Source organism: Pteropus vampyrus, unplaced genomic scaffold (assembly GCF_000151845.1).
Source record: "Pteropus vampyrus isolate Shadow unplaced genomic scaffold, Pvam_2.0 Scaffold137, whole genome shotgun sequence".
NCBI classification, from domain to species: Eukaryota; Metazoa; Chordata; class Mammalia; order Chiroptera; family Pteropodidae; genus Pteropus; species Pteropus vampyrus.
Window position 1 is genome coordinate 385,650 of NW_011888918.1, and position 25,091 is coordinate 410,740.

Here is a 25,091-nt window from a genome sequence, read left to right on the forward strand (position 1 = left end):
TCTAAATCTGCATTCCTTCTATAGGTCACAGCAAAGAATACCCTCACTACATGACCAGGAGACCACTCTCCTGCGGCTCCTGCTTACCTGTGCCCCTAAGTCCTTACCAAAGTCAGCTAAGGATATTTCCAAGCAGTACTTACTTTAATTATCTAATTTAACTAAGCGTTTGGTCAAAATGTGAATGTGAAAAAGACAAATATTTTTCTATGACAACAAAGTTAGATACTTGAGGAATGATTAAAAAGCAGGTAACTTTTACGAATTATGATGAAACCAAGGAATTGAGTAAATTATAAAAGATGGGGAATGGGGAGCCTAGAACCAAAATCTGGAGGTTTGCTCTTGGATTTACCCTTGGAAACTGCACTGCAATAATTTGTCATGAGTATGATCTCTACAGGACGGAAATTGGGACCCCAAACAAGGGAGCCAACTCAAAGCAAAGCCCTCAAGCCAAATCAAAAGACAGCTGAAAAAATGTCCACTAAAGAGGGTGAATTAAAACAGAATACTTACAGTACATATACAGCACTCTTTGTACTTTTTTAATTGGCTGACCACGAGTCTCAATTATATTAAAGAGAAGGCCTTTAACCAGCTCTATGCATAATGAGGATCTCTACAAACAGTGGAAGGCAGTGTGCCATGAAGCTGGCAAACCACTGGGTTGTCTTAGAAAGGCTGACTAAAGAGCTTGTCTGGTTATTAGCACAATGTTGCTGTGGGATGACCACAAACCAACTCAGGCCTTCCACAGCAAGCACACCTGCTGGTTGGTCACAATGCTAATGCTGAATATCTACCCGCTACAGCAAGAATTCTGAGGTTCCTCATGAGAATTTGTACATTTTAATGAGGAAAATCAAGGGCAGGATGGAATCTGATTTATAGAAATTCCCTTTATAAGCACTTCTGCAGAACTTCTGCTCTTCTATATGATAAGAAACTGCTGAGGTTATGCCAGTCTGTGGCCTGAAAGCTGAATAAGAGGCTGGCTCTCATGGTGTGGTTAAGGCTAGAGATTAAAAACCCACCACCAACTCCAAAATAAATGGGCAAAGAAAAATAATTCATACAAGAGTAAATCTAATTTGTAAACATATTTGTGACTAAGGAGGTTATCAAAACTTTTAGAGTATAACAATAGGCAATCTTTACGGGACTACAGAAAAATCAGCATACCATCAACTCCTGACAATGTAAATTGGTAAACTGTTCTAGAAATCAGTTTGGTAAATGGTATCAAGACTTACTGTAATATTGTCAGATAAAATAATAAAGTCTGGATTTCCCTTAAAAAAATCCAGAGGTGGGGAGAGGAAATGAAACAAGATTAGCCATGATGTGGTAAATCACTGAGGCTAGTAATAGGCAAGTGACAGTTCATTATACTATTGTCTCTACTTTCGTATGTTTAAAAACTTTTATAATTTCTAGTGGTATCAAAAGAAACAAAAATGTCTATGCCCCTTGACATATTAATTTAATATACAGAAATGAGAAATGCTATAGCATATTTAACAGGAATGAAAAAAAAAATGACTAGAGATGTCCAAACCAAGCAAAAAAAGAAAAGAATAAACAGCCAATACTAGAAGACTTAACTAATAATATATCATACAACATAATATGAAATCATTAAAAATACTTTTTAAGATTATATATCACCCTAGACAAAATATATAAATTTTAAAATGAGAAGGAAATGCAAAAAGCAATGTAAAGTTATAAAGATTTTATATGAGGAAAGTAATTCAAACAAAAATGGTTGTGCTAGGCTCTCAGTCATTGGACAAATACTCCATTTTTTTCCATCGTTATTTTATTGGTTTTCAATTTTGAGATGAAAAAAAGCCAAGCAAGGCAGAATCTTCCACAGTCAATGCTAGTTAACTAATCTCAACTGTAAGAGATATCAGGAACAGATGAGTATAAAAACTCTCTCTTGTACTAAGCACTAATGTATGAGAAATCAAAGTAACCACCCCAAACTAGAAGGACACACTGACTCTGGGGCCAACCAAATCCAGAGACCCAATGATAGCCCCCTTGACTTCTCTGTGGCTATAACATCACTGATCACTTACCTTTCTGGTAACAGATTCTCAGGCCACTCCACCAGGTTTGCTCACAGTCCCTCAGAGTTGCAATCTCTCCGTGAGCTCTGGATTTCCATTCCAGTCTATTCCCCGGCTCATTCTCTTGTGAGTCGATCTGACATGCAATGCCCACTGCAAACTGCCCCTGCCTGACTTCACCTGTTCTTTAGTTCATCAGTCACATGGCTCTGGTCCTCCTCATCCTAGCTGTAGGCTCCAGCTGATGACAAGCATTCTCTTATATCTCCACCATGACCAGGATGCACCCAAAACTTGATCTTACCAACACAAGCAAGTCACTCAAACCTACAATTTGTTTTAGGTGAGGTGAAAAATGGAAAGAAGCACATCAAAAGCCCAGAATAATATAAGCACTTTCCAAGCCTCACTTCCCTTGCAAAATAGAACATCACCTCAGCAGGGATAATATTTGAAGGATGCTACCAGAAGGAAAGAATACTACTTATGCTTTAAAAGGGGCCTGTTCGTTTGGTTGCTTAATGTAAGTAAATCCCAGTATGTACAAATTCTCTTCTTTAGAACAAATCTGGATACGATAGTGAAGTTTTAAAAATCGAGCCTACTACTCTAGCTTTGTAAAGCAATGTGAAAATACATAATGCTTTAAAAAAAAAAAGCATAGTAGCAGAGTGATTTGTGGTCTATAATCAGGAAACATAGCTCACTTATCCTTAAATTGAGAAATAAAAATCCTTCAGCCTTTATTGATCTACCCCCTAAATGAAGAGAAACAAGGAATGGAAGGGTTCCATGACTTACCTGCATATGGGTACTGGTAGGATACAGCATAAGCCTGTCCATTCTCAGCATAAACAACTTGAGTTCCTGGTGGGTATGCACCACTGTATGGACCATAGCCATATGCCTGTTGTAAAGAAACAGGCTCATTAGAAATATAATTTTGAAATGCAACATCTATTTATAATTTAAAAATCTCACCACAGTGGTTATATAGGAAATGTACCTCAACATAATAAAGGCCATTTTTGACAAGCCACGCCTAACATCATACTCAATGGTGAAAAGCTAAAAGTTGTTCCTCTAAGAACAGTAACAAGATAAAGATATCCATTCTCGTTACTTTTAGTCAACATAGTACTGAAAGTCCTAGCCAGAGCAATTAGACAAGAGAAATAAAAGGGATCCAAATTGGAAAGAAGTAAAACTGTCACTATTTGCAGATGACAAGATATCATATATGGAAAACCTTAAAGGCTGTTAGAACTAATAAATGAATTCAGTAAGATTGCAGGATACAAAATAAATATACAGAAATCTATTGTGTTTCTATACACTAATGATGAACTATCAAAATGAGAAATTAAGAAAACAATTCCATTTACATCATCAAAAAAATAAAATATCTAGAAATAAATTCACCCAAGGAAGTGAAAGACTTGTACACTGAAAGCCATAAGACACTGATGAAAGAAACTGAAGAAGACACAAATAAATGGATAGTCCATGCTCATGAATTAGAAAAATATTGTTAAAATGTCCATACTACCAAAGCAATCTATAGATTCAGTGCAATCTCAATCAAAATACCAATGGTGTTTTTCACAGAGAGAAAAAACAATTCTAAAATTTATATAGAACCACAAAAGATCCCAAATAGCCACAGCAATCTTGAGAAAGAACAAAGCTAGAGGCATCATGCTTCCTGATTTCAAACTATATTACAAGGCTATAGCAATCAAAGCAGTATGGTATTGGCATAAAAACAGATGCAGATATCAATGGAACAGACACGTGAAAGGATGCTCAGCATCACTAATCATCAGGGAAATGCAATCCAAATCACAATGAGATATCACCTCATAACTGTGAGCATGGCTATTATCAAAGAGATAAGAACTAACAAGTGTTGGTAAGGATGTAGATAAAAGGGAATCCTTGTACACTCTTAATGAGAATGTAAATTGGTGCAGCCACTATGAGAAACAATATGGAGGTTCCTCAAAAAAAATTTTAATTAAAAATTAAAAATAGAATAAAAATATGATCTAGCTATTCCACTTCTGAGTAGTTATTCAAAGAAAACAAAAACACTAACTCAAAAAGATATGTGCACCCCCATATTTATTGCAACATTTACAATAGCCAAGACATGAAAACAATGTATGTGTCCACCACAGATGAATGGATAAAGAAAATGTGGTGTATATATACAACGAAATATTATTCATCCATAAAAATAGAATTAAATCTTGCCATCTGCAACATGGATGGAACCTATGGGCATTATGCTAAGTGAAATAAGTCAGACAGAGAAAGATAAATACTATATGATCTCACTTATATGTGAATCTAAAACAAACAAAGTCCGCAAATAAAAGAATAACTCGGTGGATGCCAGAGGTCGGGGTTGGGAGGTGGAAGACTTGGGTGAAAGGAGTCAAAACGTACACACTTCCAGCTAAAAAATAACTCATGGATGTAATGTGCAGCATGTGACTACAGTTAATAATACTGTGTTCCATATTTGAAAGCTATTGAGAGTAAATCTTAAAAGTTCTCATCACAACAACAAAAAAATTCTGTAAGTATGTATGGTGATGGATGTTAACTAGATTTACTGTGGTGATTGTTTTGCACTACAAATATCAAATCATTACGTTGTACAACTGAAACTAATATAATGTTGTATGTCAATTACACCTCAATTTTAAAAAATACAATTTCAAACCCCTGGTAAGATTAAAATTGACTCTCCAAGTTATAGTAAATACAATTTAAAAGTCAATAAAAATAAATAACATAAGACAGTGTGGTTATGCCTTTTTAAAAATTGTTTTAAGATTTAACAAAAACAAACCCACAACTGGAGGATATAAAATGAAGAAGGCAGAAAAATGCAACAAAAAAAAGAGAACTGTATGAATTTCAATTGAGCTCTACCATTAACTTGACCTTCAGTAAGTCACCTATCTATTCAGGGCATTGTTTTGCTAATCTCTAAAATGATCAGGTTAGACCAGGTAATATATGAGATTCATCCAAAAACAGTATTCTCTTGGTGAAGCCAGCCTAGCAGCAGAACCTTCCCCAGCCCAATTTTCAGCAGTTTCAAGCAAGATAATATGAAAGACTGGGAACGTTGGGGGGGCAGAAGAACCCTGAAGTCTGAGAACTGAGCAAGTAGCTGGCAGTTTCCAGCAGCACAGGCCTATAAAAGAGCACTGCTAGAAATGGGCAGTGAACCCGCCTCCACTGCCCAAATGTCCTGAGAAAAATGGAGATAAAAGGCCTAACCTACTTTGTGAACTCACAGGTAGGGGACAGGTATGTTTAAAAACATTACAATTACTGTCATTATGTGACAAGTGCTGTGGCACAGGGGAGAACAGGGAGCTGTAGTCAGGCAAATACATGTATAGAGATTACCTGCTCTCTTATAAAGGCAAGAAACAGGACTTACGCTTCTGGAAGATGGAATACAGTACTCCCCTCAACCTATCCTTGGTTTTGCTCTCCATGGTTAGTTACCCATGGTTGATTGCAGTATGAAACTACTACACGAAAAATTCGAGAAATAAATAATTGCTAAGTTTTAAATTGTGTGCCATTCCGAGTAAAATAATGAAATCCTGTGTTGTCCCATGCCACCCCACCAAGGATGTAAATCATCCCTTTGTCTAGCATATTCAACAGACTATCACAGTATCACAGTGCTTGTGTTCAAGTAATCCTAACTTTTTATGTAATAATGGCCCCAAAGTATAAGAGTATTGATGTTGGCAATTCAGACATGCCAAAGAGAAGCTGTAAAGTATATGTATGTATAGGAAAAAACGTAGCATATATTAAGTTCGGCCCTATCTGCAGCTTTAGGCAGTCACAAGGGGTCCTGGAACATATCCTCCACAAATAAGTGGAGACTATTGTAGATGCAGACATTGTTTCCCCTATTCCTGCTAAGTACAGCTGAAAACCCTGGATATTATATATAAAATAGACATAAGGAGACTCTGAAAGGTTAGAAGGTGGCAGATTAGCTAGGAAACACAGAACCCTACAGACACATGGTGAGTTCCCTGGGTTTCATTTTTGCCTTGTGTATCTTAGACTGAACAAAAGAGAAGCCAGCAACCCAGAAATGCTAATAAATGCAGGTTAAAAAGGCCCCAAGAAAAGCCTGCTTTCTCCATCTGAAGAACTAGGATGGAAATGGGTAATTTGATAAACACCACAGAAATAATTGTGCCTCCACTCCTACCAGCAAAGGTAAAGTATGGAAAGTCTGAACTATCACATTTAGTGGACTGTAACAAAGCACTCTCACACCCCTCATCTCAGGTAGTGTTAGAGAAGGCTGAGTAGGGAGCCTGGAATTTCATCCTGCTGAATGGAAACAAGACACCTCTAGTCTTATGCCATGGTGTCAGTAGAAACCATGTAGGAGGACATAACTCCAATTTCTGCCCAGCAGAAACAAGGTGCCTGTCCCACTGGGGTAGGATTAGCAGAGAGACCTAAAGGAGAGTGAATACCTTCGTGACCTCTCATCTGTAACTGCAGTATCAGTGGAGGTTAGTGGGGAGCCCCTCCAATTCCCAGAAAGGCTGGCATCAACAGAGACCCAAAGGAAGATCTAAATTCCCAACCCTCCCAGCAGTGACAAGGAACCTACTGTGACCCAGTGGAGAACTTGAACTTCCACCCTTACATGGCGGTGATGAAGTAGCCCCCCTCTTCACCCACCAGAACAGCATCAGAAGAAAGCCTGCAAACATACAGGATTTAAATAAGATTCAGTCTTATAATACTTAAAAAGTCCAAGTTTTAATTAAAAAATCACTAGTCAGACCAAGAACCAGGAAGATCTCAAACTGAACGAGAAAAGACAACAAAAGAGAAAAACACCAAGATGACCAAAATGTTGGAATCATCTAGAAAGGATTTTAAAGCAGCTTTCAAAAAATATTTCAACTGGCAATTATGAACATATTTCAAATATGTATATATATAAGAAACCAGAAAATCTAGGAATACTATATACATATTCATATATATCAAAATATAAAAAAATAACCAAATGAAAATTTTGGAACTAAAAAATATGTAACTAATATAAATAATTCAGTGAATGGGCTCAGCAACAGAATAGAGATCATAAAAAAGGAATCAGTGAACAGGAACATGAAGAGTAGAAATTACCCAATTGGAACAGAGAGAAAATAAAAATTAATTTAAAAAATTAATAGAATCTCTAAGACATGTGAGACATTTATCATCCATGTCTCAGTTTCAGAAGAGAAAAAGATTCTAGAAATGACAACCTAAAATTCCCCAAATTTAGCAAGAAACATAAACCTATATACTCAAGAAACTGAAGGAACACCAAAAAAAAATCCACAAAAAAAAAAAAATCCACATCAATTCATAGTCAAACTTCTGAAAGCTAAAGACAAAGAAAGTAGCCAGAAACAAACAATACACTACATATATGGGGGAAAAAAAATTTTGTATGATGGCACATTTCTTGACCAAGTGCTGAAAAAATATCAATTCAGAATTCTATACTAATAAAAATATTCAGAAATAAAGAAGTCAAGACATTCTTAGATGAAGAAAAATTAAGAATTTGTTGCCAACAGACCTAAGGGAATGGCAAAAAGAAGTTCACTATCAAGGAAGTAAATGTTAAAAGAAGGAATCCTGAAATAACAGCAAGTAAGAAAATATGATCAGAGCAGAAATATATGTAAATATAATATACTTTCCTTCACATCTTGATTTTTTCTAATAAGTATGACAGCTAAAACAAAATTTATAACACTATTAATGTGGTTATTATCAATGTATACAAAAGAAATATTTAATAAAATCATATAATAAAGTGGAGGGTGAAAAAAGGAACTTAGAAGTAATGGTTTGACCTGAACCTAGTAAAATGTGAACATTTGACTTTGAAAAATATGTACATATGTATAATGTAATAACTACAGCAACCACTAAAAAAGGAATACAAAGAGATACAGTCAGAAACGTTACAGACAAATCGAAATGCCATTCTAAAACATGTTCGAGTAACTCACAAAAAAACTTAAGTAAAAGAACATAAAAAAATAAAAAAACAGAACCAAAAGAAAACCAAAAAAAATGTACACTTAAATTTACCATATCAAAAATTACACTAAATGTGAATCATGGAAATATACCAGTCACAAGATAGAGATTTTTCAGAATGGAGGTTTGGGGGCAATGACATAACTATTGTTGTCTATAAGAAACTCACTTCAAATGTAATGACATATGTAGACTGAAAGAAAAAATATGGGAAAAGAGATACCATGCAAACACTAATAAAAAGCAAGCATAAGTGGCTATATTAGTATCAGATAAAGTAGACATCAGACTAAAGAAAATTACCAGAAACAGAGAAAGGCATTACATAATGATAATAGGGTTAATCCACCAAGAAAATATAAGTGTATATGGACCAAATGACAGAGTTACACACATAAATTAGACAACTTACATGGGAAGGACCAATTCCTCAAAAGTACCACAATCCATTCAATAGGGAATAGGAAATAAATTGCCCTATAACTACTTTTTAAAAATCCAAAATTTGTAATTATATATACCCCCAAAGAGAAATCTCCAGGCCCAAATAATTTTACTGGAAATTTCTACTAAATGTTTGAAGAAAAATTAACACCAATTCTACACAATCTTTTCTAGAAAATGGAAGAGCAGAGAACACCTTCCAAACTCATTCTACAAAGCCAGGATTATCTGATTCCAAAATAAGACAAAGAGAGTACAGAAAAAGAAACCTACAGACCAATATCCTTCATGAGTATAGATGTAAAAATTCTTAACAAGTCTTAGTGACCCCAGAATTCAGCATAAATAAAAAGAATGACACACCACAACCAAACAAAACTGAAGTTTATTCCAGGGATGCAAGGCTGGTTTAATATCTGAAAATCGATCAACGTAATCTACCATATTAGTAGGGTGAAAAAAAAAAAAAAAACATGACTATATCAATTGATGCAGAAAAAGTACTTGACAAAAATCCAACACCACTCATGATTAAAAACAAAATGTTCAGCATACTAGAAAATGAAGGAACTTCTTGATAAAGAACTTGACAAAGAACACTTACAAAAACCTAAAGCTAACATCATATTTAATGCAAAAAAACTGAATGTATTCCTCCGAAAATCAGGAACAAGACAAGGAGGCCTGCTCTCACCACTGCTATTCAACATAATATTGCAGGTTCTAATCAAGGCAATAAGGCAAGCCAAGGAATAGAAGAGACACAGACTGAGAAGGAAGAAATAAGATACCCTATTTGTACATAACATGATTGTACTGTATCCTCAAGAATCTACAAAAAAAAACAAAAAACCTCTAAAACTAGTGAGTTTAGTAAGTTCACAGGCTATGGGATCAACATACAAAAATTAATTGTGCTTCTATACACTAGCAATAAATATGAAATTTAAAATACAATTCCATATACCAATACTCAAAAAAAATAAATACTTAAATATAGATCTAACAAAACGTATGCAAGATTTTTACACTGAAAAGTACAAATGCTAGCAAAAGAAATCGAAGAGGAACTAGATATAGTCCACGTTCATGAAATGAGAAACTCTATATCATAAAGATGTCAATTCTCCCCCCAAAACCTGATACACAGGTTTAAAACAATGTCTATCAAAATCTCAGAAAGATTCTGTTGTAGATTTGGACAAATTAAATTGGAAATAAAATGGAATTGAATAATTAAAAGAATTCTGAAAAGGAAGAATAAAGCAGGGGAATCAAGTCTACCCAATTTCAAGATTTCTTACACATCTACAGTAATCAAGTTTGTATATTATCAGAGGAAAAAAACACACACACACAGAAATCAATGGAATGGAACAGAGAACCCAGACAGACACACAAAAATACAGCCAACTAATTCTGAGAGATACAAAAGCAATTCCAGAAAGGAATAACAGTCTTTTCAAAAAACAGTGGTGGAACAACTAGATGATACGCAAATCAATAAACCTCAACTGAACTCTCACATTTTATAAAAAATTAACTCACAATGGAAAAGACTTAAGTGTAAATCCTAGAGCTATCAAACGTTCAGGATATAACAGAAAAATCTTAGGAAACTTGGTCTAGGTAAAGTATTAAACATGACAACAAAAGCACAATTCATAAAAAGAAAAACGAGTAAAAGAGACAGCATCAAAATTAACACCTGTGAAAGGCACTGGTTAAAGGATGAAAAGAAATGCTGCAGATCACATATCTGACAAAGGACAATCTCAAACATACATAGAACTCTCAAAACTCAACATTAAAAAAATAATACAATTGGAAAAGAAGTGACAGAGGCTTTGATCATCCCTCTTGCAAACAAATCAAAGTTGAGACAGAAACGCAGAGCAAACAGCAAGCACAGTCACCTGGGATCTAGATAAACAAGCCCTACACCTAGGGAGAGAAAGAAGAAATCACCCTGCAACAGGAGAAGGTAGGACAAGGCGAAGACGCAAGGCTACTCTACCCAGGTAGCTGAATGAGACAGAGGCTGCGGCAGCTGTAGACACCTCTTAAAGGGGCCATGTGCACAAGTGGATTTTTGCGGTGACGGACCTGCTCATTCTGAGCACCAGCACCCGGTCGGCTGCGAGCAGGGGCACAGGGACTTACAGAGGGACACTGGGTTGTCGGAGTGAGGGCCTGAGGCAAGGCTCTCTCCTGCGCAAAAGTGCAGGTAATATCCATTGTTCTTCTGTTGAGCCCTCCCCATTCCCAGTGCACGGACTCAGCACCGCCATAGCTGAGATGTCATCAAAATGGATAACACAGGTCACTCCGCCCAGAAGACTACCTGGAATTCTGCCTCCCTTGACTCCCAAACCCTCTCAAGCCACATCCAGGTGTGTCCTTGGTAAGGTAGGTGCTCCTTGCTAAGCAGCACCAAGACTCACACTGGTGGCAGCTGATTTCGTTTTCAGGCCTGGTTTCTTGAGGCACAGCATCTATAAGCACAGCATCTGTGGACTGCTTGCTGAATCTTAACAGGTGTCCCCAGAGCAGCACAGGCTGGGGCTAAACTTGGCCTGCAGCTGAACGCCTCTCAAGACTGTGCCACTGGACACCAACTACACAAATCCACACTAATAAGACTTGAAGACTTAGGAGCTTTGCTTAGTACAAAAAGCCAACAAAATGAGAAGACAAAGAAGCAGAAACCATATGAGAGAACAGAACAGAAATCTAGGAATAATGAAGTCAAGCAATCTAACAGATGTAGAGTTCAAAATATACAGAGATGGTGATAAAGATGCTCAATGAACTTAGGGGAAGTGTAGGAATTCAGTGAGAACTTTAACAAAGAGAAAATAAACATAAAAATGGAAATGGAAATTACAAAAGGGAACCAGTCAGAAATGAAGAACACACCTGAGATGAAGAATACATTAGAGGGAATCAACAGAGTAGATAAAGAAGAGGATCGAACAACTGATATAGAGGATGGTGAGGCCAAAGATACACAATCAGAATGGCAAGAAAAAAGAAGCCAAGACTATAATAACAATTTAAGGACCCTATGGGACACTATTATTGTTTTTATAAATGCCAGTTTTTTGGTCTTTGTTTTTTTTACTATATATACATGTGTGTGTATATATATATTTTTTAGGCAAGACAACCCTTGGTTGACCTCATGGATTGCAAGGACCTTGTCAGTTCACAATCGATTTTTTTTTAACGCCTACAGCACCTGGCCTTCCTAAGTGGTCTCCCATCCAAGTACTAACCAGGCCCAACCCTGCTTAGCTCCCAAGATCAGACGGGATCGGGTTTGTTCAGGGTGGCATGGCCGTAGACAAGGGACACTATTAAATATGTGTCGTAGGGATACTTTAAGGAAAACAAGACGTTGAAGAGCTATTTGAAGAAATAATGATGGAACACTTCCCTCATCCGAGAGTCTCAAAGAAGAGGAAACCAAAGAGGCCTACACCAAGACACATCACAATTAAAATGCCAAAGGTTAAATACAAAGAGAGACCCTTAACACCAGCAAGAGAAAAAAAAGTTAGTTACCTACAGAGCACCCATAAGACTGGTAGCTGATTTCTCAAAAGAAACTATGCAGGACAGAAGGGCTTGGTACAAAGTATCTGACATGAAGAAAACCCAGGATCTACAACCAAGAATACTTTATTCCACAAAGTTATCGTTTAGGGTCAAAGGATACATAAAGAGCCTTCTAGACAAAAATAAGCTAAAGGAATTTATCAACACCAAGCCAGGAAATGTTGCAGGGACTTCTTTACGAAGAAAAAACATGTATCAAAAAAACAGGAATAAAGAATGGTAATAACTACATTCCTATCAACAAGTACCTCATATGGAAAAGAATTAAGTGCTCCAAACAAAACAGAATGGCTGAATGGATAAGAAAACAAGACCCCTACATATGCTGCCTATAAAAGACTCCCTTCAGATTAAAAGACACACACAGGCTCAAAGGAAGGGAATGGAAAAAGATATTGGCGTGATGGACATAGAGGATATTGCACTGAATGAAATGGGTTGGACAGAGAAAGACAAATATCGCATGATTTCACGTGCATGTGAAATCTAAAAAACAAAATCAACAACAACAAAAGCGGAAAGAGAATATTTTGAGAGCTACTAGATGGGAGAGGGGTTGGGAGATAGCAAAACAAAAAAAAGGCAAAGGGATTAAGAGGTACAATGAATAGTTGAAGAACAGACATGGAGATGTAGAATACAGAATGGGGAAGATGTTTAATAATGTTGTAATAAATATGTAAGGGGGAAGAAGGGTACTAAATTTAGCGTGGTGATCGCTTTGCTAGTTATGTGGATCTCTGATCACTATGCTGTACAACTGAAACTGGTATATTATTATATGCCAACTATAATTGAAAAAAAAAACTCATTGAATTGTACAATGTAAATATAAGAACTATTATTTTTAAATATAGCCAAAAAATAATAATAACAAGTTAGAGAATAAGCATAACACACGAAGAGAAATCTTACTGAATAGGATATACGATGGCAAATAGGTACATAAAAACATGTTCAACAGCTATTAGGGAAATGCAAATGAAGATCACAATGAAAAATTACTACATGAAATATTAGAATGAAATATTAGAAAAGTTAAAATAAAAAATAGCGACAACACACTATGCTGGTGAGGATGCAGAGAAACTGGGACACATACAGTACTTGTGGGAAAGCAAAATAATTGTCACTCAATAAAGTAGTTTGTGTTTTTTTTTTTTAACTAACCATATACTTATCATACCACTGGACCCAAAAATTACATTTTTGGGCATTCATTTCAGAGAAATGATACATTATGTCTGCACGAAAATCTGTACATGTGCATGTTCACAGTGGCTTTACTGATAATAGCCAATATCTGAAGAAACCAAAATGTCCCCCAATAAGTAAATGTCCCTCAATACATAATGTAGTACATCATTCCATGGAATACTACTCAGCAATAAAAAGGAACAGAATATTGATAATGCAACAATTTGGATTGCTTTTAAGGGCATTGTGCTAAGTGAAAAACCAAACTCAAAAGATCAAATGCTGTAAAATTCCATTTATATAACGTTGTGGAAATGACAAAATTATATAGATGGAGAACAAATCAGTAGTTGACAGGAGTTAGGGAAGGGGAGGGAAGATGTGACTATAAAAGGGTGTAGCAAGAGGAAGATTTTATTAAGTTTTTTATCTTGATTGAGGTGGTTGTTAATACAAATCTACAAGTGATAAAATAACACAGAACCAGACATAAACATTGTATCATTCAAATTCCTGGTTTTGTTTTTATCTAACATGTAACAACTGTGGAACTAAGAGAAGAGTACATGAGATCTCTCCATATTATCTTTGAAACTTCTGGTAATCTATAATTATTACCAAATTAAAAGTTAAAAAAAAAAAAAGGAGTGCCTCCCACAACAGAGACTTCAATATGTAGCAGTGAACACTTGGTACCAAGTTATTGGGTATTTGGCATGTGATTTTATTTTTTTTTTAACTTTTGTTTTTTCAAAAAAAGCAAAACTTTTTTTCTGATTTTAAAGAGAATTCAAGTAATTCATCAAGTATACACTATAAATCATCGAAATCAAATTGCCAAAGCAACTACCATTGACATTATTCATTTTTAGGCCTATCTTAAAAACATATTATGAACGTGAAGATTATAAAGCAGTGCTTTATTTTATGAAAGCAAAAGGTGATAATCTGTTAAACAAGAAAAGGGTTTAGAGTGCATTTCTAATTTCTCTGATACTGCCTCAAACTGTTTTTTCTTTTAACTTATTATTTTTATTATTTTTTAAATTTAATTTTTAATTAAGTTTATTGGGGTAACATTGGTTAACACAATTATATAATTTTCAGGTGTACATTATCATTTGACACCTGTATATTCTATTGTTTACCACCCAAAGTCCATTTTCTTCACCTACCAGATATTTGATCCCCTTTACCCACTTCACCTTATCCCTAAACCCTATATTTGACTTCCTTTACCACATCTACCTACCCCCTCCACCAGCACCCAATAGTAACCACTACTCAGTATGTAGTACTCAATCAATTTTGAGTTAATTTTGGTGTGTGTGGTAACCACTAGCCTATAGTCCATGCTCATGAGTCTCTACTTGTTTGTCTTGCTCATTTGTTGCTTTTAGGTGTATATCCCACATATAAATAATATCACGTGATCTTCAAATTTTTCTGTCTGGCTTATTTCACTTAGCATGATTATCTCGAGGTCCATCCATGTTGTCGCAAACGGCAGTATTTCATCTCTTCTTATGGCTGAGTAATATTCCATTGTATATATGTACCACAGCTTCTTTAGCCAGTCGTCTATAGTAGGACACTTCAGTTGCTTCCATGTCCTGGCCACTGAGAATAATGCAGCTATGAACATTGAGGTGCAAATATCTTTTTAGATATGGGTTTTCAAGTCTTTGGGGTAAATACTCATCAGAGGGATTGCTGGATCATATGGTAGATCAACTGTTAGTTTTTTGAAGAAACTCCATACTGTTTTCCGTAGTGGTTGTACCAATTTGTAGTCCCACCAGCACTGTATAGGGTTCCTTTTTCTCCACATCCTCTCCAACAATTGTTAGTACTTGTCCTGTTGATTATAGCTAACAGGTGTGAGATGGTACCTCATTGTTGTTTTGATTAGCATTTCCCTAATAGCTAGTGGTATTGAGCATCTTTTCATGTATTTGTTGCCCATTTGTATGTCCTCTAGGGAGAAGTGTCTGTTCAGGTCCTCTGCCTATTTTTCGATTGGATCATTTAATTTTTGTTGCTATTGAGTTGTTCAAGTTCTTTGTATATTTTGGATGTTGTATCTTCTCAAAGGCTTTTTCCGCATCTGGTATAAAATATGATTATTTTTTAATTTGTTTGTGTGGTGTATCACATTAATTGATTTGCGTATGTTGAACCATCCCTGTGCCCCTGGGATAAAGCCCACTTGATCGTAGTGCATAATCTTTTCAATAGGTTGCTGTATTCGGTTCGCTAGTATCTTATTTACGATTTTTGCATCTGTGTCCATGAAAGATACCGGTCTGTAGTTTTCTTTTTTTGTGTTATCTTTACCACGTTTTGGAATCAGAGTAATATTGACCTCATAAAATGTGTTGGGAAGTATTGCCACCTCTTCGATTTTTTGGAAGAGTTTGAGGAGAATAGGTATTAAATCTTCTTTGAATGTTTGACAGAATTCACTGGTGAAGCCATCTGGTCCTGGACTTTTACTTTTTGGTAAGTTTTTGATGATTGTTTCAATTTCCATACTGCTGATCGATCTAATTAGATTTTCAAGTTCTTCTTGATTCAGTCTAGGAAAGTTGTATTTTCTAAGTAGTGTTCCATTTTTTCTAGGTTATTAAATTGGGTATTATATACTTTTTCATAGTATTCAAGTATGATCCTTTGTGTTTCTGTGGTGTCAGTCGTAATTTCCCCCTCTTCATCCCTAACTTTATCTGTGCCTTTTCTTTTTGTTCTTTAGTGAGTCTAGCCAGGAGGTTGTCAATTTTATTAACCTTCTCAAAGAACCAGCTCTTTGTTGCTTTTTTCTATAGTGTTTACATTTTCAATCTCATTTATTTCTGCTCGAATTTCTGCTCTAATTTTGATTATTTTTTTCCTTCTGCTAACTTTAGGCCTCATTTGTTCTTCCTTTTCCAGATTTTTAAGATGAAGCGTCACATTGTTTATTTAGGCTAGTTCTTGTTTTCGGAGGTAGGCAGGCCTGTAATGATATGAACTTTCCTCTTATGACCGCTTTTGCCATATCCCAAAAGTTTTGATATGTTGTACTATCATTATCATTCATTTCTATGTATCTCTTGATCTCTTTTTATTTATTCTCTGACCCAGTTATTCTTCAGTAGAATGTTTAATCTCCATGTATTTGTGGTTCTTCCTGATTTCTTTCTGTAGTTGATCTCTAGTTCAAAGCATTATGATCAGAGAATATGGTTGGTATAATTTCAACCCTCTTATATTTGTTGAGGCTATCTCTGTGTCTAATATGTATTCGATTCTTGGGAATGTTCCACGTGCACTAAAGAAGAATGGCTAAGCAGCTGTTCTGGGATGAAAGGCTCTGTAAATATCAATTATGTCCAGTTGGTCTAATGTGTCATTTAAGGATGTTATTTCCTTATTTTCAGATTGGATGATCTGTCCATATCCAACAGTGCGGTATTTAGGTCCCCTACTATGACAGTGTTTTGTCTGTTCTCTCTTTAGTTCTGTTAGTAATTGCTTTACATATTTTGCGGCTCTGGGATTGGGAACATAGATATTAATAAGTATTATGTCTTCTTGGTGCATGATTCCCTTTCTCATTATGAAGTGTCCCTCAGTATCTTTAACTTTATTTAGAAGTCTATTCCGTCTGATATTCATACCACTACTCTCGCTTTTCTCTGAATGCCATTTGCTTGAAATATCATTTTCCACCCTTTCACTTTGAGTCTATATTTGTCTTTGGAGCTGAGATGTGTCTCCTGAAGGCAGCATATAGTTGGGTTTTGTTTTCTGATCCATTCTGCAACTCTTTGCCTTTTATTGGTGAGTTCAGCCATTTAGGGTAATTATTGAAATATGAGGTCTTCTTATAGCCATTTTATGTTTTGCTTTGTGGTAGCTCGGTGTTTCCATTGCTTCCTTCTCCTTGTGTTTCTGATTTATTTTGGTTGGCTTTTCTGGGTTTTCTCTCTGGTCCTTGTTTCACGTTATATACAACAGTTCTAAATCTTTGGTGTGTGGTTACCATTATGAATATGTAAAGGACAGTTATATATAGTTGTCCATTTTCTTCTGTACATGCCTTATCTCTACTCCTCTTTACAAATGTGAATCTTTGAATACCCTTTTTCAGTCATTGTTCTCTCAATTTGTTCCTATGTATGATGAACATTCATTACTATCTTGTCATAACAATTCTTTTCTCATTAAGCTTATAATGCCCTGTTCTTAGTAAAAGTTGCACTCCTCTGCTTCTATTTACCCTATAGTCACTTTTCTCCTAATTATGTATTATTTTTTTGTCATTTTGTTTCAGGTGAACTGACCCCTTTCAATACTTCCTATAGTGCAGGCCTCGTAGTGGAGAATTCTCTCAATTTTTCTACTTCTGGAAAACTCTTAATTTTTCATTCATATCTAAAGGAAAGCTTAGCTAGATACATTAGTCTAGGCTAGTAGTTTCTTTCACTTAATAGTTTAAATATTTCATTCTATTCCTTTCTAGCTTGTAAGGTTTGCACTAAGTCCGAGGATAATCTAATGGTTTTTCCTTTATAAGTAACCATTTTTTTCTCCCTGACAGCATTAAGAATTCTATCTTTGTCACTGATTTTTGATAATTTTAATACAATGTGTCTTGATGAAGGCATTCTGGGGTTAAGATAATTGGGTGTTCTGCTGACTTTTTGAATTCCAAGCTCCAAGCTCATTGCTTAGATTTGGGAAATTCTCGTCAACTATTTAACTGAAAATGCTTTCTAATCCCTGTTCCTTTTCCTCGCCTTTGATAATGCCAATTTGTTTCCTCTCCCGATGGTATCAGCTAGTTCTTGAATGTTTTTCATTATTTTTCATTCTTCGATTTCTTCTTCCTTCTGATTTATTTCTAGATTTCTGTCTTCAATAACACTGATCCTTTCCTCCATTTGGTCAACTCTATTTCCTAAGCTTGATATTTTATTTTTCAACTCTTGCAGTGTGTTCTTCATCTCCAGAAGTTCTATTTGGTTCTTTTTGAGGGTTTCAATGTCCGTGCTCTGCTCATCGAGTTTTTATTTCAATTCCTGAAATTGGTGATAAGAATTTTTTTGGATCTCATTTTGTTTTTTCAGAAGTACCATCCTGAATTCTGTCATTTAAGTTGCATATTTCTATGTCTGTAAGCTTATTTTCTGATGATTTTTCTCTTTCTTTCTCAGATGTCTTGTCACCCTAGTTGTTCATGGTGTTTAATGGACTATTTCACCACCTGAGGATTAATGAAAGAGCATTCTGCTATTTTTCCAGAAAGAAGATTTATTATATAAATGTCTCTCTTTAGCCTGTTGCAAAGAAGGTGCTTTTCTTTTGGTTTCCAGTAGGTGGCGTCTAAGCCTTTTGGATCCCTGCTTTACATAAAGTCTTAACAAGGATTTTTACATTTTCTTGTCAATATTTAATTACGCTCGCTGCCTTAAGTTTCAGTCCCTGTCAATATCAGTGACAGTTTCGGCAGTGTTTGCTCCAGTTCCCCTGGGGCTCTGCGGTGATGGGTTTCAGACAATATGGGGAAAGAGAACCTCTGGGTTTGGGATTGGGAATGGGGCTGCGGCTCAGCTTCAGTTTTACAACCGCAGTCGGCAAAAATCAGCTGTTGTTCCTCTGCAGTCCTGTCCCACTTTTCTGCTTTCTGCCCTGATGACTGGGCCCTGCAGCCACAACTATCCCAGGCAGGAATGTTCAGGGAACTCGCTGCAGGAACTCGACACTCCTTCTTTCCTCCCCCTCCTCCTGCAGGGAGCTCCAGTGGCTGAGAGAGGCAGCTTCCTTATTACTACCAGTCCACCGCCCAACACCTGGAGTTCTTATGCACAGATACCACATTCTGACATGCTGGTGTGCAGTTCGGGTGTCTTTTGTTGAGTTTTAGAAGTTCAGCTTATTGTTGTTTCAAGGGGAGAGATCTGAGGATGTCTCTTACTCTGCCATGTTTCCAAAGATCTCCCTCAATTTTTATTATTTTTTAAAAGGACAGTAGAACAGAGACTACAACTTCTCCTCATTTACATTCTATAATGTGAAGATTTGCTCCTACCTCAGGGTTTGGTGCCACATAGGCTGTATAAGGAGGTGGGGAAGAAGCCACAGCTGTGTCATCATACGTGACTTTTGAGCCAACATAAGCCTATTAAGAGGAGAGAAGGTATAAAAGAGAGTCACCACAGAACAACTATAGGCCTTTATGATTTATATATATCTTTTTTATTTATAGCCAAAAATTTAATCTTTGAACAGCAAATACAACAGCTCTCTGAGAAGCAGTGAATGGCAGAAGGAATATCCCTCCCCACTTCACCACCCTGCATTCTGGTGTTCTTTAATTCAGGAGGAAGTGGTCATCCTCAGCCACCAGTACATGGCAGGAGCAGAGTTCTCAGGCCCAAAAAGGCCACAGAGCTTCCACTATTACCCAGGCCTTTTAAAAAATGTTACACCACTCTCAACCCTTCACAAATAAAAATCCTATAATCTGAAATGTAGCAAAGATACACTGTACACACAGTATGTTTTTTGCATTTAAAAAAATCCTTCTTTAAATTACTTACCAATGGAAAAAAAGAAAATTATATGCATTATTTTTTTAAAATCCATAAAAAGAATCATCTTGGCATCTTGCCCCTAACTATATGGATCATTAGTACTAATTTCATCCAAAAAAAGGATGTTCATGAAAGAAAAGGTAACCATAGAGTAAATTTGAGGGAGAAATGTCTTGGGCTAACAAGAGTAGGAAACAATGACATTTGTATAGTAGTCTTTTTTATTTTCTCTTTCCACCTGTACAAATTCTTTTATAAGTTCCATCAACCTTTTTTTTTCTTCCTAAAGAGAAAAAAGAAAAAAACTAAAATCCTATCTGAAGAATAATAATGTTGATGGCAGAGAAGTTGCCTTGATTCCCTGACAGACACAAAGATGACATTATTAGTCTTTACAAATGGAGTTGACTATTTCAGCAACCTCTTAAGGTCAGAAGCAGAACTAGAGGCAAGTACAAGTCCCAGACATGTTTGTTTCACAAGGCTGAGATGGGATGCATAAAAAAGACCCTGTGTTCCTTTCTGGGCCTTCTCTGTGAACCACAGCAGAATTCAAAGTGTTATAAATCTTTGTGCAATACAAACATTTTTTTAGAAAAAAACAAAAAAACAAAAAAACAATGGAATCAGTGTGCCTCTGTTAGAAGGGCTCCTCATGCCAAAATATTTGGCAAAGTCTAGTTTGCTCACTGTCAGGGAAAGGCACCCTGCCCAGTTCTGCTGGCTCATCAATGGCTGGATGGCCAAGATGCCCATCTTCCCCATTTCCCTTTCCTAATCTTCTATTCTCCTATTTGTTATAGCAAGACCATGAAAACACGACTGGTGGTTGCCATTATCAACTTACTGTGTTAGTCCTGGAATCCTGGAGTGTAAATTTCCAGGCCCTGGAGAAAAGAGAAAGGGGTACTTTATTTGTGGCAATCCAAAATATATCTTACTAATTCTCAAATATATGTTGGCATCAGAATTTCTGAGAAAGGTTGTTTTTGAAAATAGCTGTTCAGTCCTTGACCCAAGATCCACATGATCAACTTATTTGAGACATGCACTAGAAATATATAACATGTGAAAAATATATCTATATTATATATTATATATAATATGTATAGCATAATCTATACTACACAGCTTGCTTTACTTCTTAATAAATGTAAAGCATACCATACTTAATTATACAGCAACTTGTTTTATTAGTTCATGTCATACACACAGATCTACTTCATTTTTAATGGCTACATAATGTTTCATGATATGAGATACAGACTAGGCAATTTTTTGCAGTTAAAATTAATGCTAGTAAGTATTGGTAGAAGAAAAAAAAAAAGACACACTAACCAATGAAACAGAATTGAGAGCCCAGAAATAAACCCACATATATATGGGCAAATAATTTTCGACAAAGGAGCCAAAAACATACAATGGAGAAAAACAAAGTCTCTTCAATAAATGGGAAAATAGTGGGAAAATTAGAAAGCCACATGCAAAAGAATGAAACAAAACTGCTTTCTGTCAGCATATACCAAAATTAACTCAAAGTAGACCAAAGTTTTATATATACTAAGACCTGAAACGATAAATTGTATAGAAGAAAACATAAGTACTAAACTCATGGACCTTAGATTTAGAGAAGATTTTATGAATTTGACCTCAAAGGCAAGGGAAGTAAAAACAAAAGTAAATGAATGAGACTATACCAAACTAAAAAGCTTCTGCGAAGCAAAAGAAACCATCAACAAAACAATAAGGCAACCCAAATGGGAGATACTTGCAAACAATGCCTCCAATAAGGGGCTAATATCCAAAATATACAAAGAACTCATACAACTCAACAATAACAACCACAACAAAAAAAATCCAATTAAAAAATGGGCAGAGGACCTGAACAGACACGTCTCCCAAGACATACAAATGGCCAACAGACATAGGGAAAGATGCTCAACTTCACCAGCTATTAGGGAAATGTAAATCCAAATCACAATGGGATACCACCTCACACCTGTAAGAACGGCTATTATCAACAAGACGAGTAATAACAAGTGGTGGAGAGGTTGTCAGGGAAAATGAACTCTCATACACTACTGGTGGAAATGTAAATTGGCATAGCTATGATGGAAAACGGTATGGAGGTTCCTCAAGAAATTAAGAATAAAATTACTATGTGATCCAGCAGTCCCTCTTCTGGGTATCTACCCCCAAAATTTGAAAACATTTATCCATAAAGATATACGCACTCCAGCGTTCACTGCAGCACTATTCACGGCAGCTAAGACATGGAAACAACCAAAATGTCCCTTGATAGATGACTGGATAAAGAAGATGTGGTGCATATATACAATGGAATATTACTCAACCATAAGATGAAATATTGACATTTGCGACACTGATAGCTCCTAAGATTATCAAGCTAAGCAAAAAAAGTCAAACAGAAAAAGCTGAGAACCATATGATCTCACTCGTGTGAAATATAAAACTGAAAGCAACAAACAAACAAGACAAAAACTCACAGACACAGACAAGTTTAGTGGTTACCTGCAGGGGAACGGGGAGAGAGAGAGGTAGATAAGGGTAAAGGGGGTCAAATATATGGTGATGGAAGATTTGATTTTGGTTGGTAAACACATGATACAATATACAGATGATGTATTACTGAGCTGTACACTTGAAACCTATATAATTTTATTAACCAATGTCACCCCAATACATTTATTTTAAAAAATAATAATGCTGGTTTTTTTTGTTTTTTTGCCAGCTTAAGAAACTGACATACAACATACCTAAGTTTAAGGTGTACAATGTGATCATGATATACATACATTGTGAAATGATTACCACAATAAGTTAACACCTCCATCCCTTCACATAATTTTTTTTTCTGGTGATAACATTTAAGATATACTCTCTTAATTTTCAAGTATATAATATAGCACTGTAAATTGTAGTCTCCATGCTATACATTAGATGCCCAGAAACTCATCTTATAGCTATAAGTTTGTACTCTTTGACCAATATGTCCCCATGTCCCATAACTCCCAGCCCCGGGCAACCACCATTCTACTCTCTACTTCTATGAGTTCAGCTCTTTTAGATTTTACATATAAATGAGAACATACAATATTTGTCTTCCTCTGACTTATTTCACTAAACATAATGCCCTCAAGTTTCATCCATCCTGTTGCAAAAAGCAGGATCTCCTTCTTTTTAATTGCTGGAATGAAAGAATATTCCATTGTGTGTGTATATACACCATGACCAGACACTTAGGTTGTTTCCATGTCTTGGCTACAGTGAATAATGCTGTAATGAACACAGGGGTGCAAATATCTATTTGAGATAATAATCTGATTTCCTTTGGACATATACCCAGATGGGATTGCTGGATCATATGGTAGTTCTATTTTTAGTCTTTTTTAGAGGAACCACCATAATTTACATGCTCACTTTACATTCTCACCAACAATGCACCAGAGTTCCCATTTCTCTACATCTTCACCAACACTTATCTTTTGTCTTTTGAAAATAGCCATTCTATGAGGTATAAGGTGATCTCACCATGGTTCTGATTTGCATTTCCCTGATAATTAGTGATGGCAAGCACCTTTATGTGTACTTGTCTTCTTCTGAAAAACATCTATTCAAGTCCTTTGTTCATTTTTAAATTGGACTGTTTTTTGCTACGGAGTTGTACGAGTTCCTTAAATATTTTGGATATTAACCCCTCATCACATAATTTACAAATTTTTTCCCATTCTGTAGATATTTTTTCATTTTTCTAATTGTTTCTTTTGCTGTGCTGCGGCTTTTTATTTCGATGTAGTTCTGCTTGTTTACTTTTGCTTTTGTTGCTCATGCTTTTGGTGTTATATCCAAAAAATCACTGCCAAGACTAATGACAAAGACCTTCCTCCCTAATGTTTTCTTCTAATAGTTTTACAGTTTAGGGTCTTACGGTTAAGTCTTTATTCCATTTCAAGTTTATTTTCATGAGTGGCCTAAAATATAGGTCCAATTTCATTATTTTGCATGTGAATATCCAGTTTTCCCAACACCACTTATTGAAGAGATTATCCTTTCCCTATTGAGCATTCTTGGTTCCCTTGTCAAATATTAGTTGATCATATACACATATGTGTATTTTTGGGCTCTCGATTCTGTTCCATCGGTCTATGTGTCTATTTTTATGCCAAAACCATAATGTTTTAATTACTACAGCTTTGTAATAAAAGTCTGAAATCAGGAAGTGGATCTCTCTGGCTTTGTTTTTTCTCAAGATCGTTTTCGCTGTTTGGGGTCTTTTGTAATTCCACACTAATTTTAGGATTGTTTTTTCTATTTCTGCGAAAAATGCCATTGAAATTTTAATAGGAATTGCATTGAATCTACAGAGGCTTTGGTTAGTATGGACATTGTAACCATATTAATTATTCCAATCCACGAACATGGGACATCTTTCCAGTTGTTTCTATCTTCTTCAATTTCTTTCGCCAGTATCTTGTAATTTTCAGTGTAGACCTTTCACCTTCTTGATTAAATTTATTCCTGAGTATGTTGATTTTGTGTCCTGCAGCTTTACTCAATTTATTAGTTCTAAGAATTTCTGGTAGAATCTTTAGAGTTTCATATATATATATACATATATATGATATCATCTGTAAATAGAGACAATTATATTTCCTCCCTTCCCATAAAGGGAACTGAATTGGATATCTTATTTGCTTTTCTTGCCTGATGCTCTGGCTAAGACTTCCAGCACTATGTTGAATAAAAGTGGTGAGATCAGGCACTCATGTCTTGTTTCTGTTCTCAGAGGAAAGGTTTTCAGTCTTTCACTGTTGAAGATGATGTTAGCTTTGGGTTTGGGTTTTCATGCACATACATAAAAATAATGCATCTGTTAGCATCCTTATTACATCTGTATCCTTATGTAAACAATTCTAAAGACACATTCCAAAGAGTGAAACAGCTGGGTCAAGAGATACTAATACAATTTATTTCAGTGGTACTGCCAATGGCCCTGGAAAAAGGTTGGAACAAATTCTATTCCTACATGATCACT

General features: G+C 35.8%; 1 protein-coding gene and 1 non-coding gene across 7 annotated transcripts in view; both read right to left on the reverse strand.

Moving 5' to 3' along the window:
* PLEKHB2 (pleckstrin homology domain containing B2) overlaps positions 1-25,091 on the reverse strand; it is a 51,713-nt gene that overhangs the window by 4,960 nt on the left and 21,662 nt on the right. For 4 of the 6 annotated variants that reach the window (XM_011367732.2, XM_011367728.2, XM_011367733.2 and 1 more), the window contains 3 exons: positions 20,883-20,922; positions 19,531-19,620; positions 2,883-2,988 (listed from right to left, as the gene is read on the reverse strand). In XM_011367732.2, the coding sequence (XP_011366034.1) occupies positions 2,883-2,988; positions 19,531-19,620; positions 20,883-20,922 (236 nt within the window). Of the gene's footprint in view, positions 1-855; positions 2,409-2,882; positions 2,989-19,530; positions 19,621-20,882; positions 20,923-25,091 lie in introns of those variants that run through there. The other 2 variants (XM_023535179.1, XM_011367730.2) reach the window with 2 other exon arrangements.
* On the reverse strand, positions 11,869-11,987 carry LOC111744552. The gene has a single exon (XR_002782208.1). It is a non-coding gene; the product is annotated as a 5S ribosomal RNA (ribosomal RNA).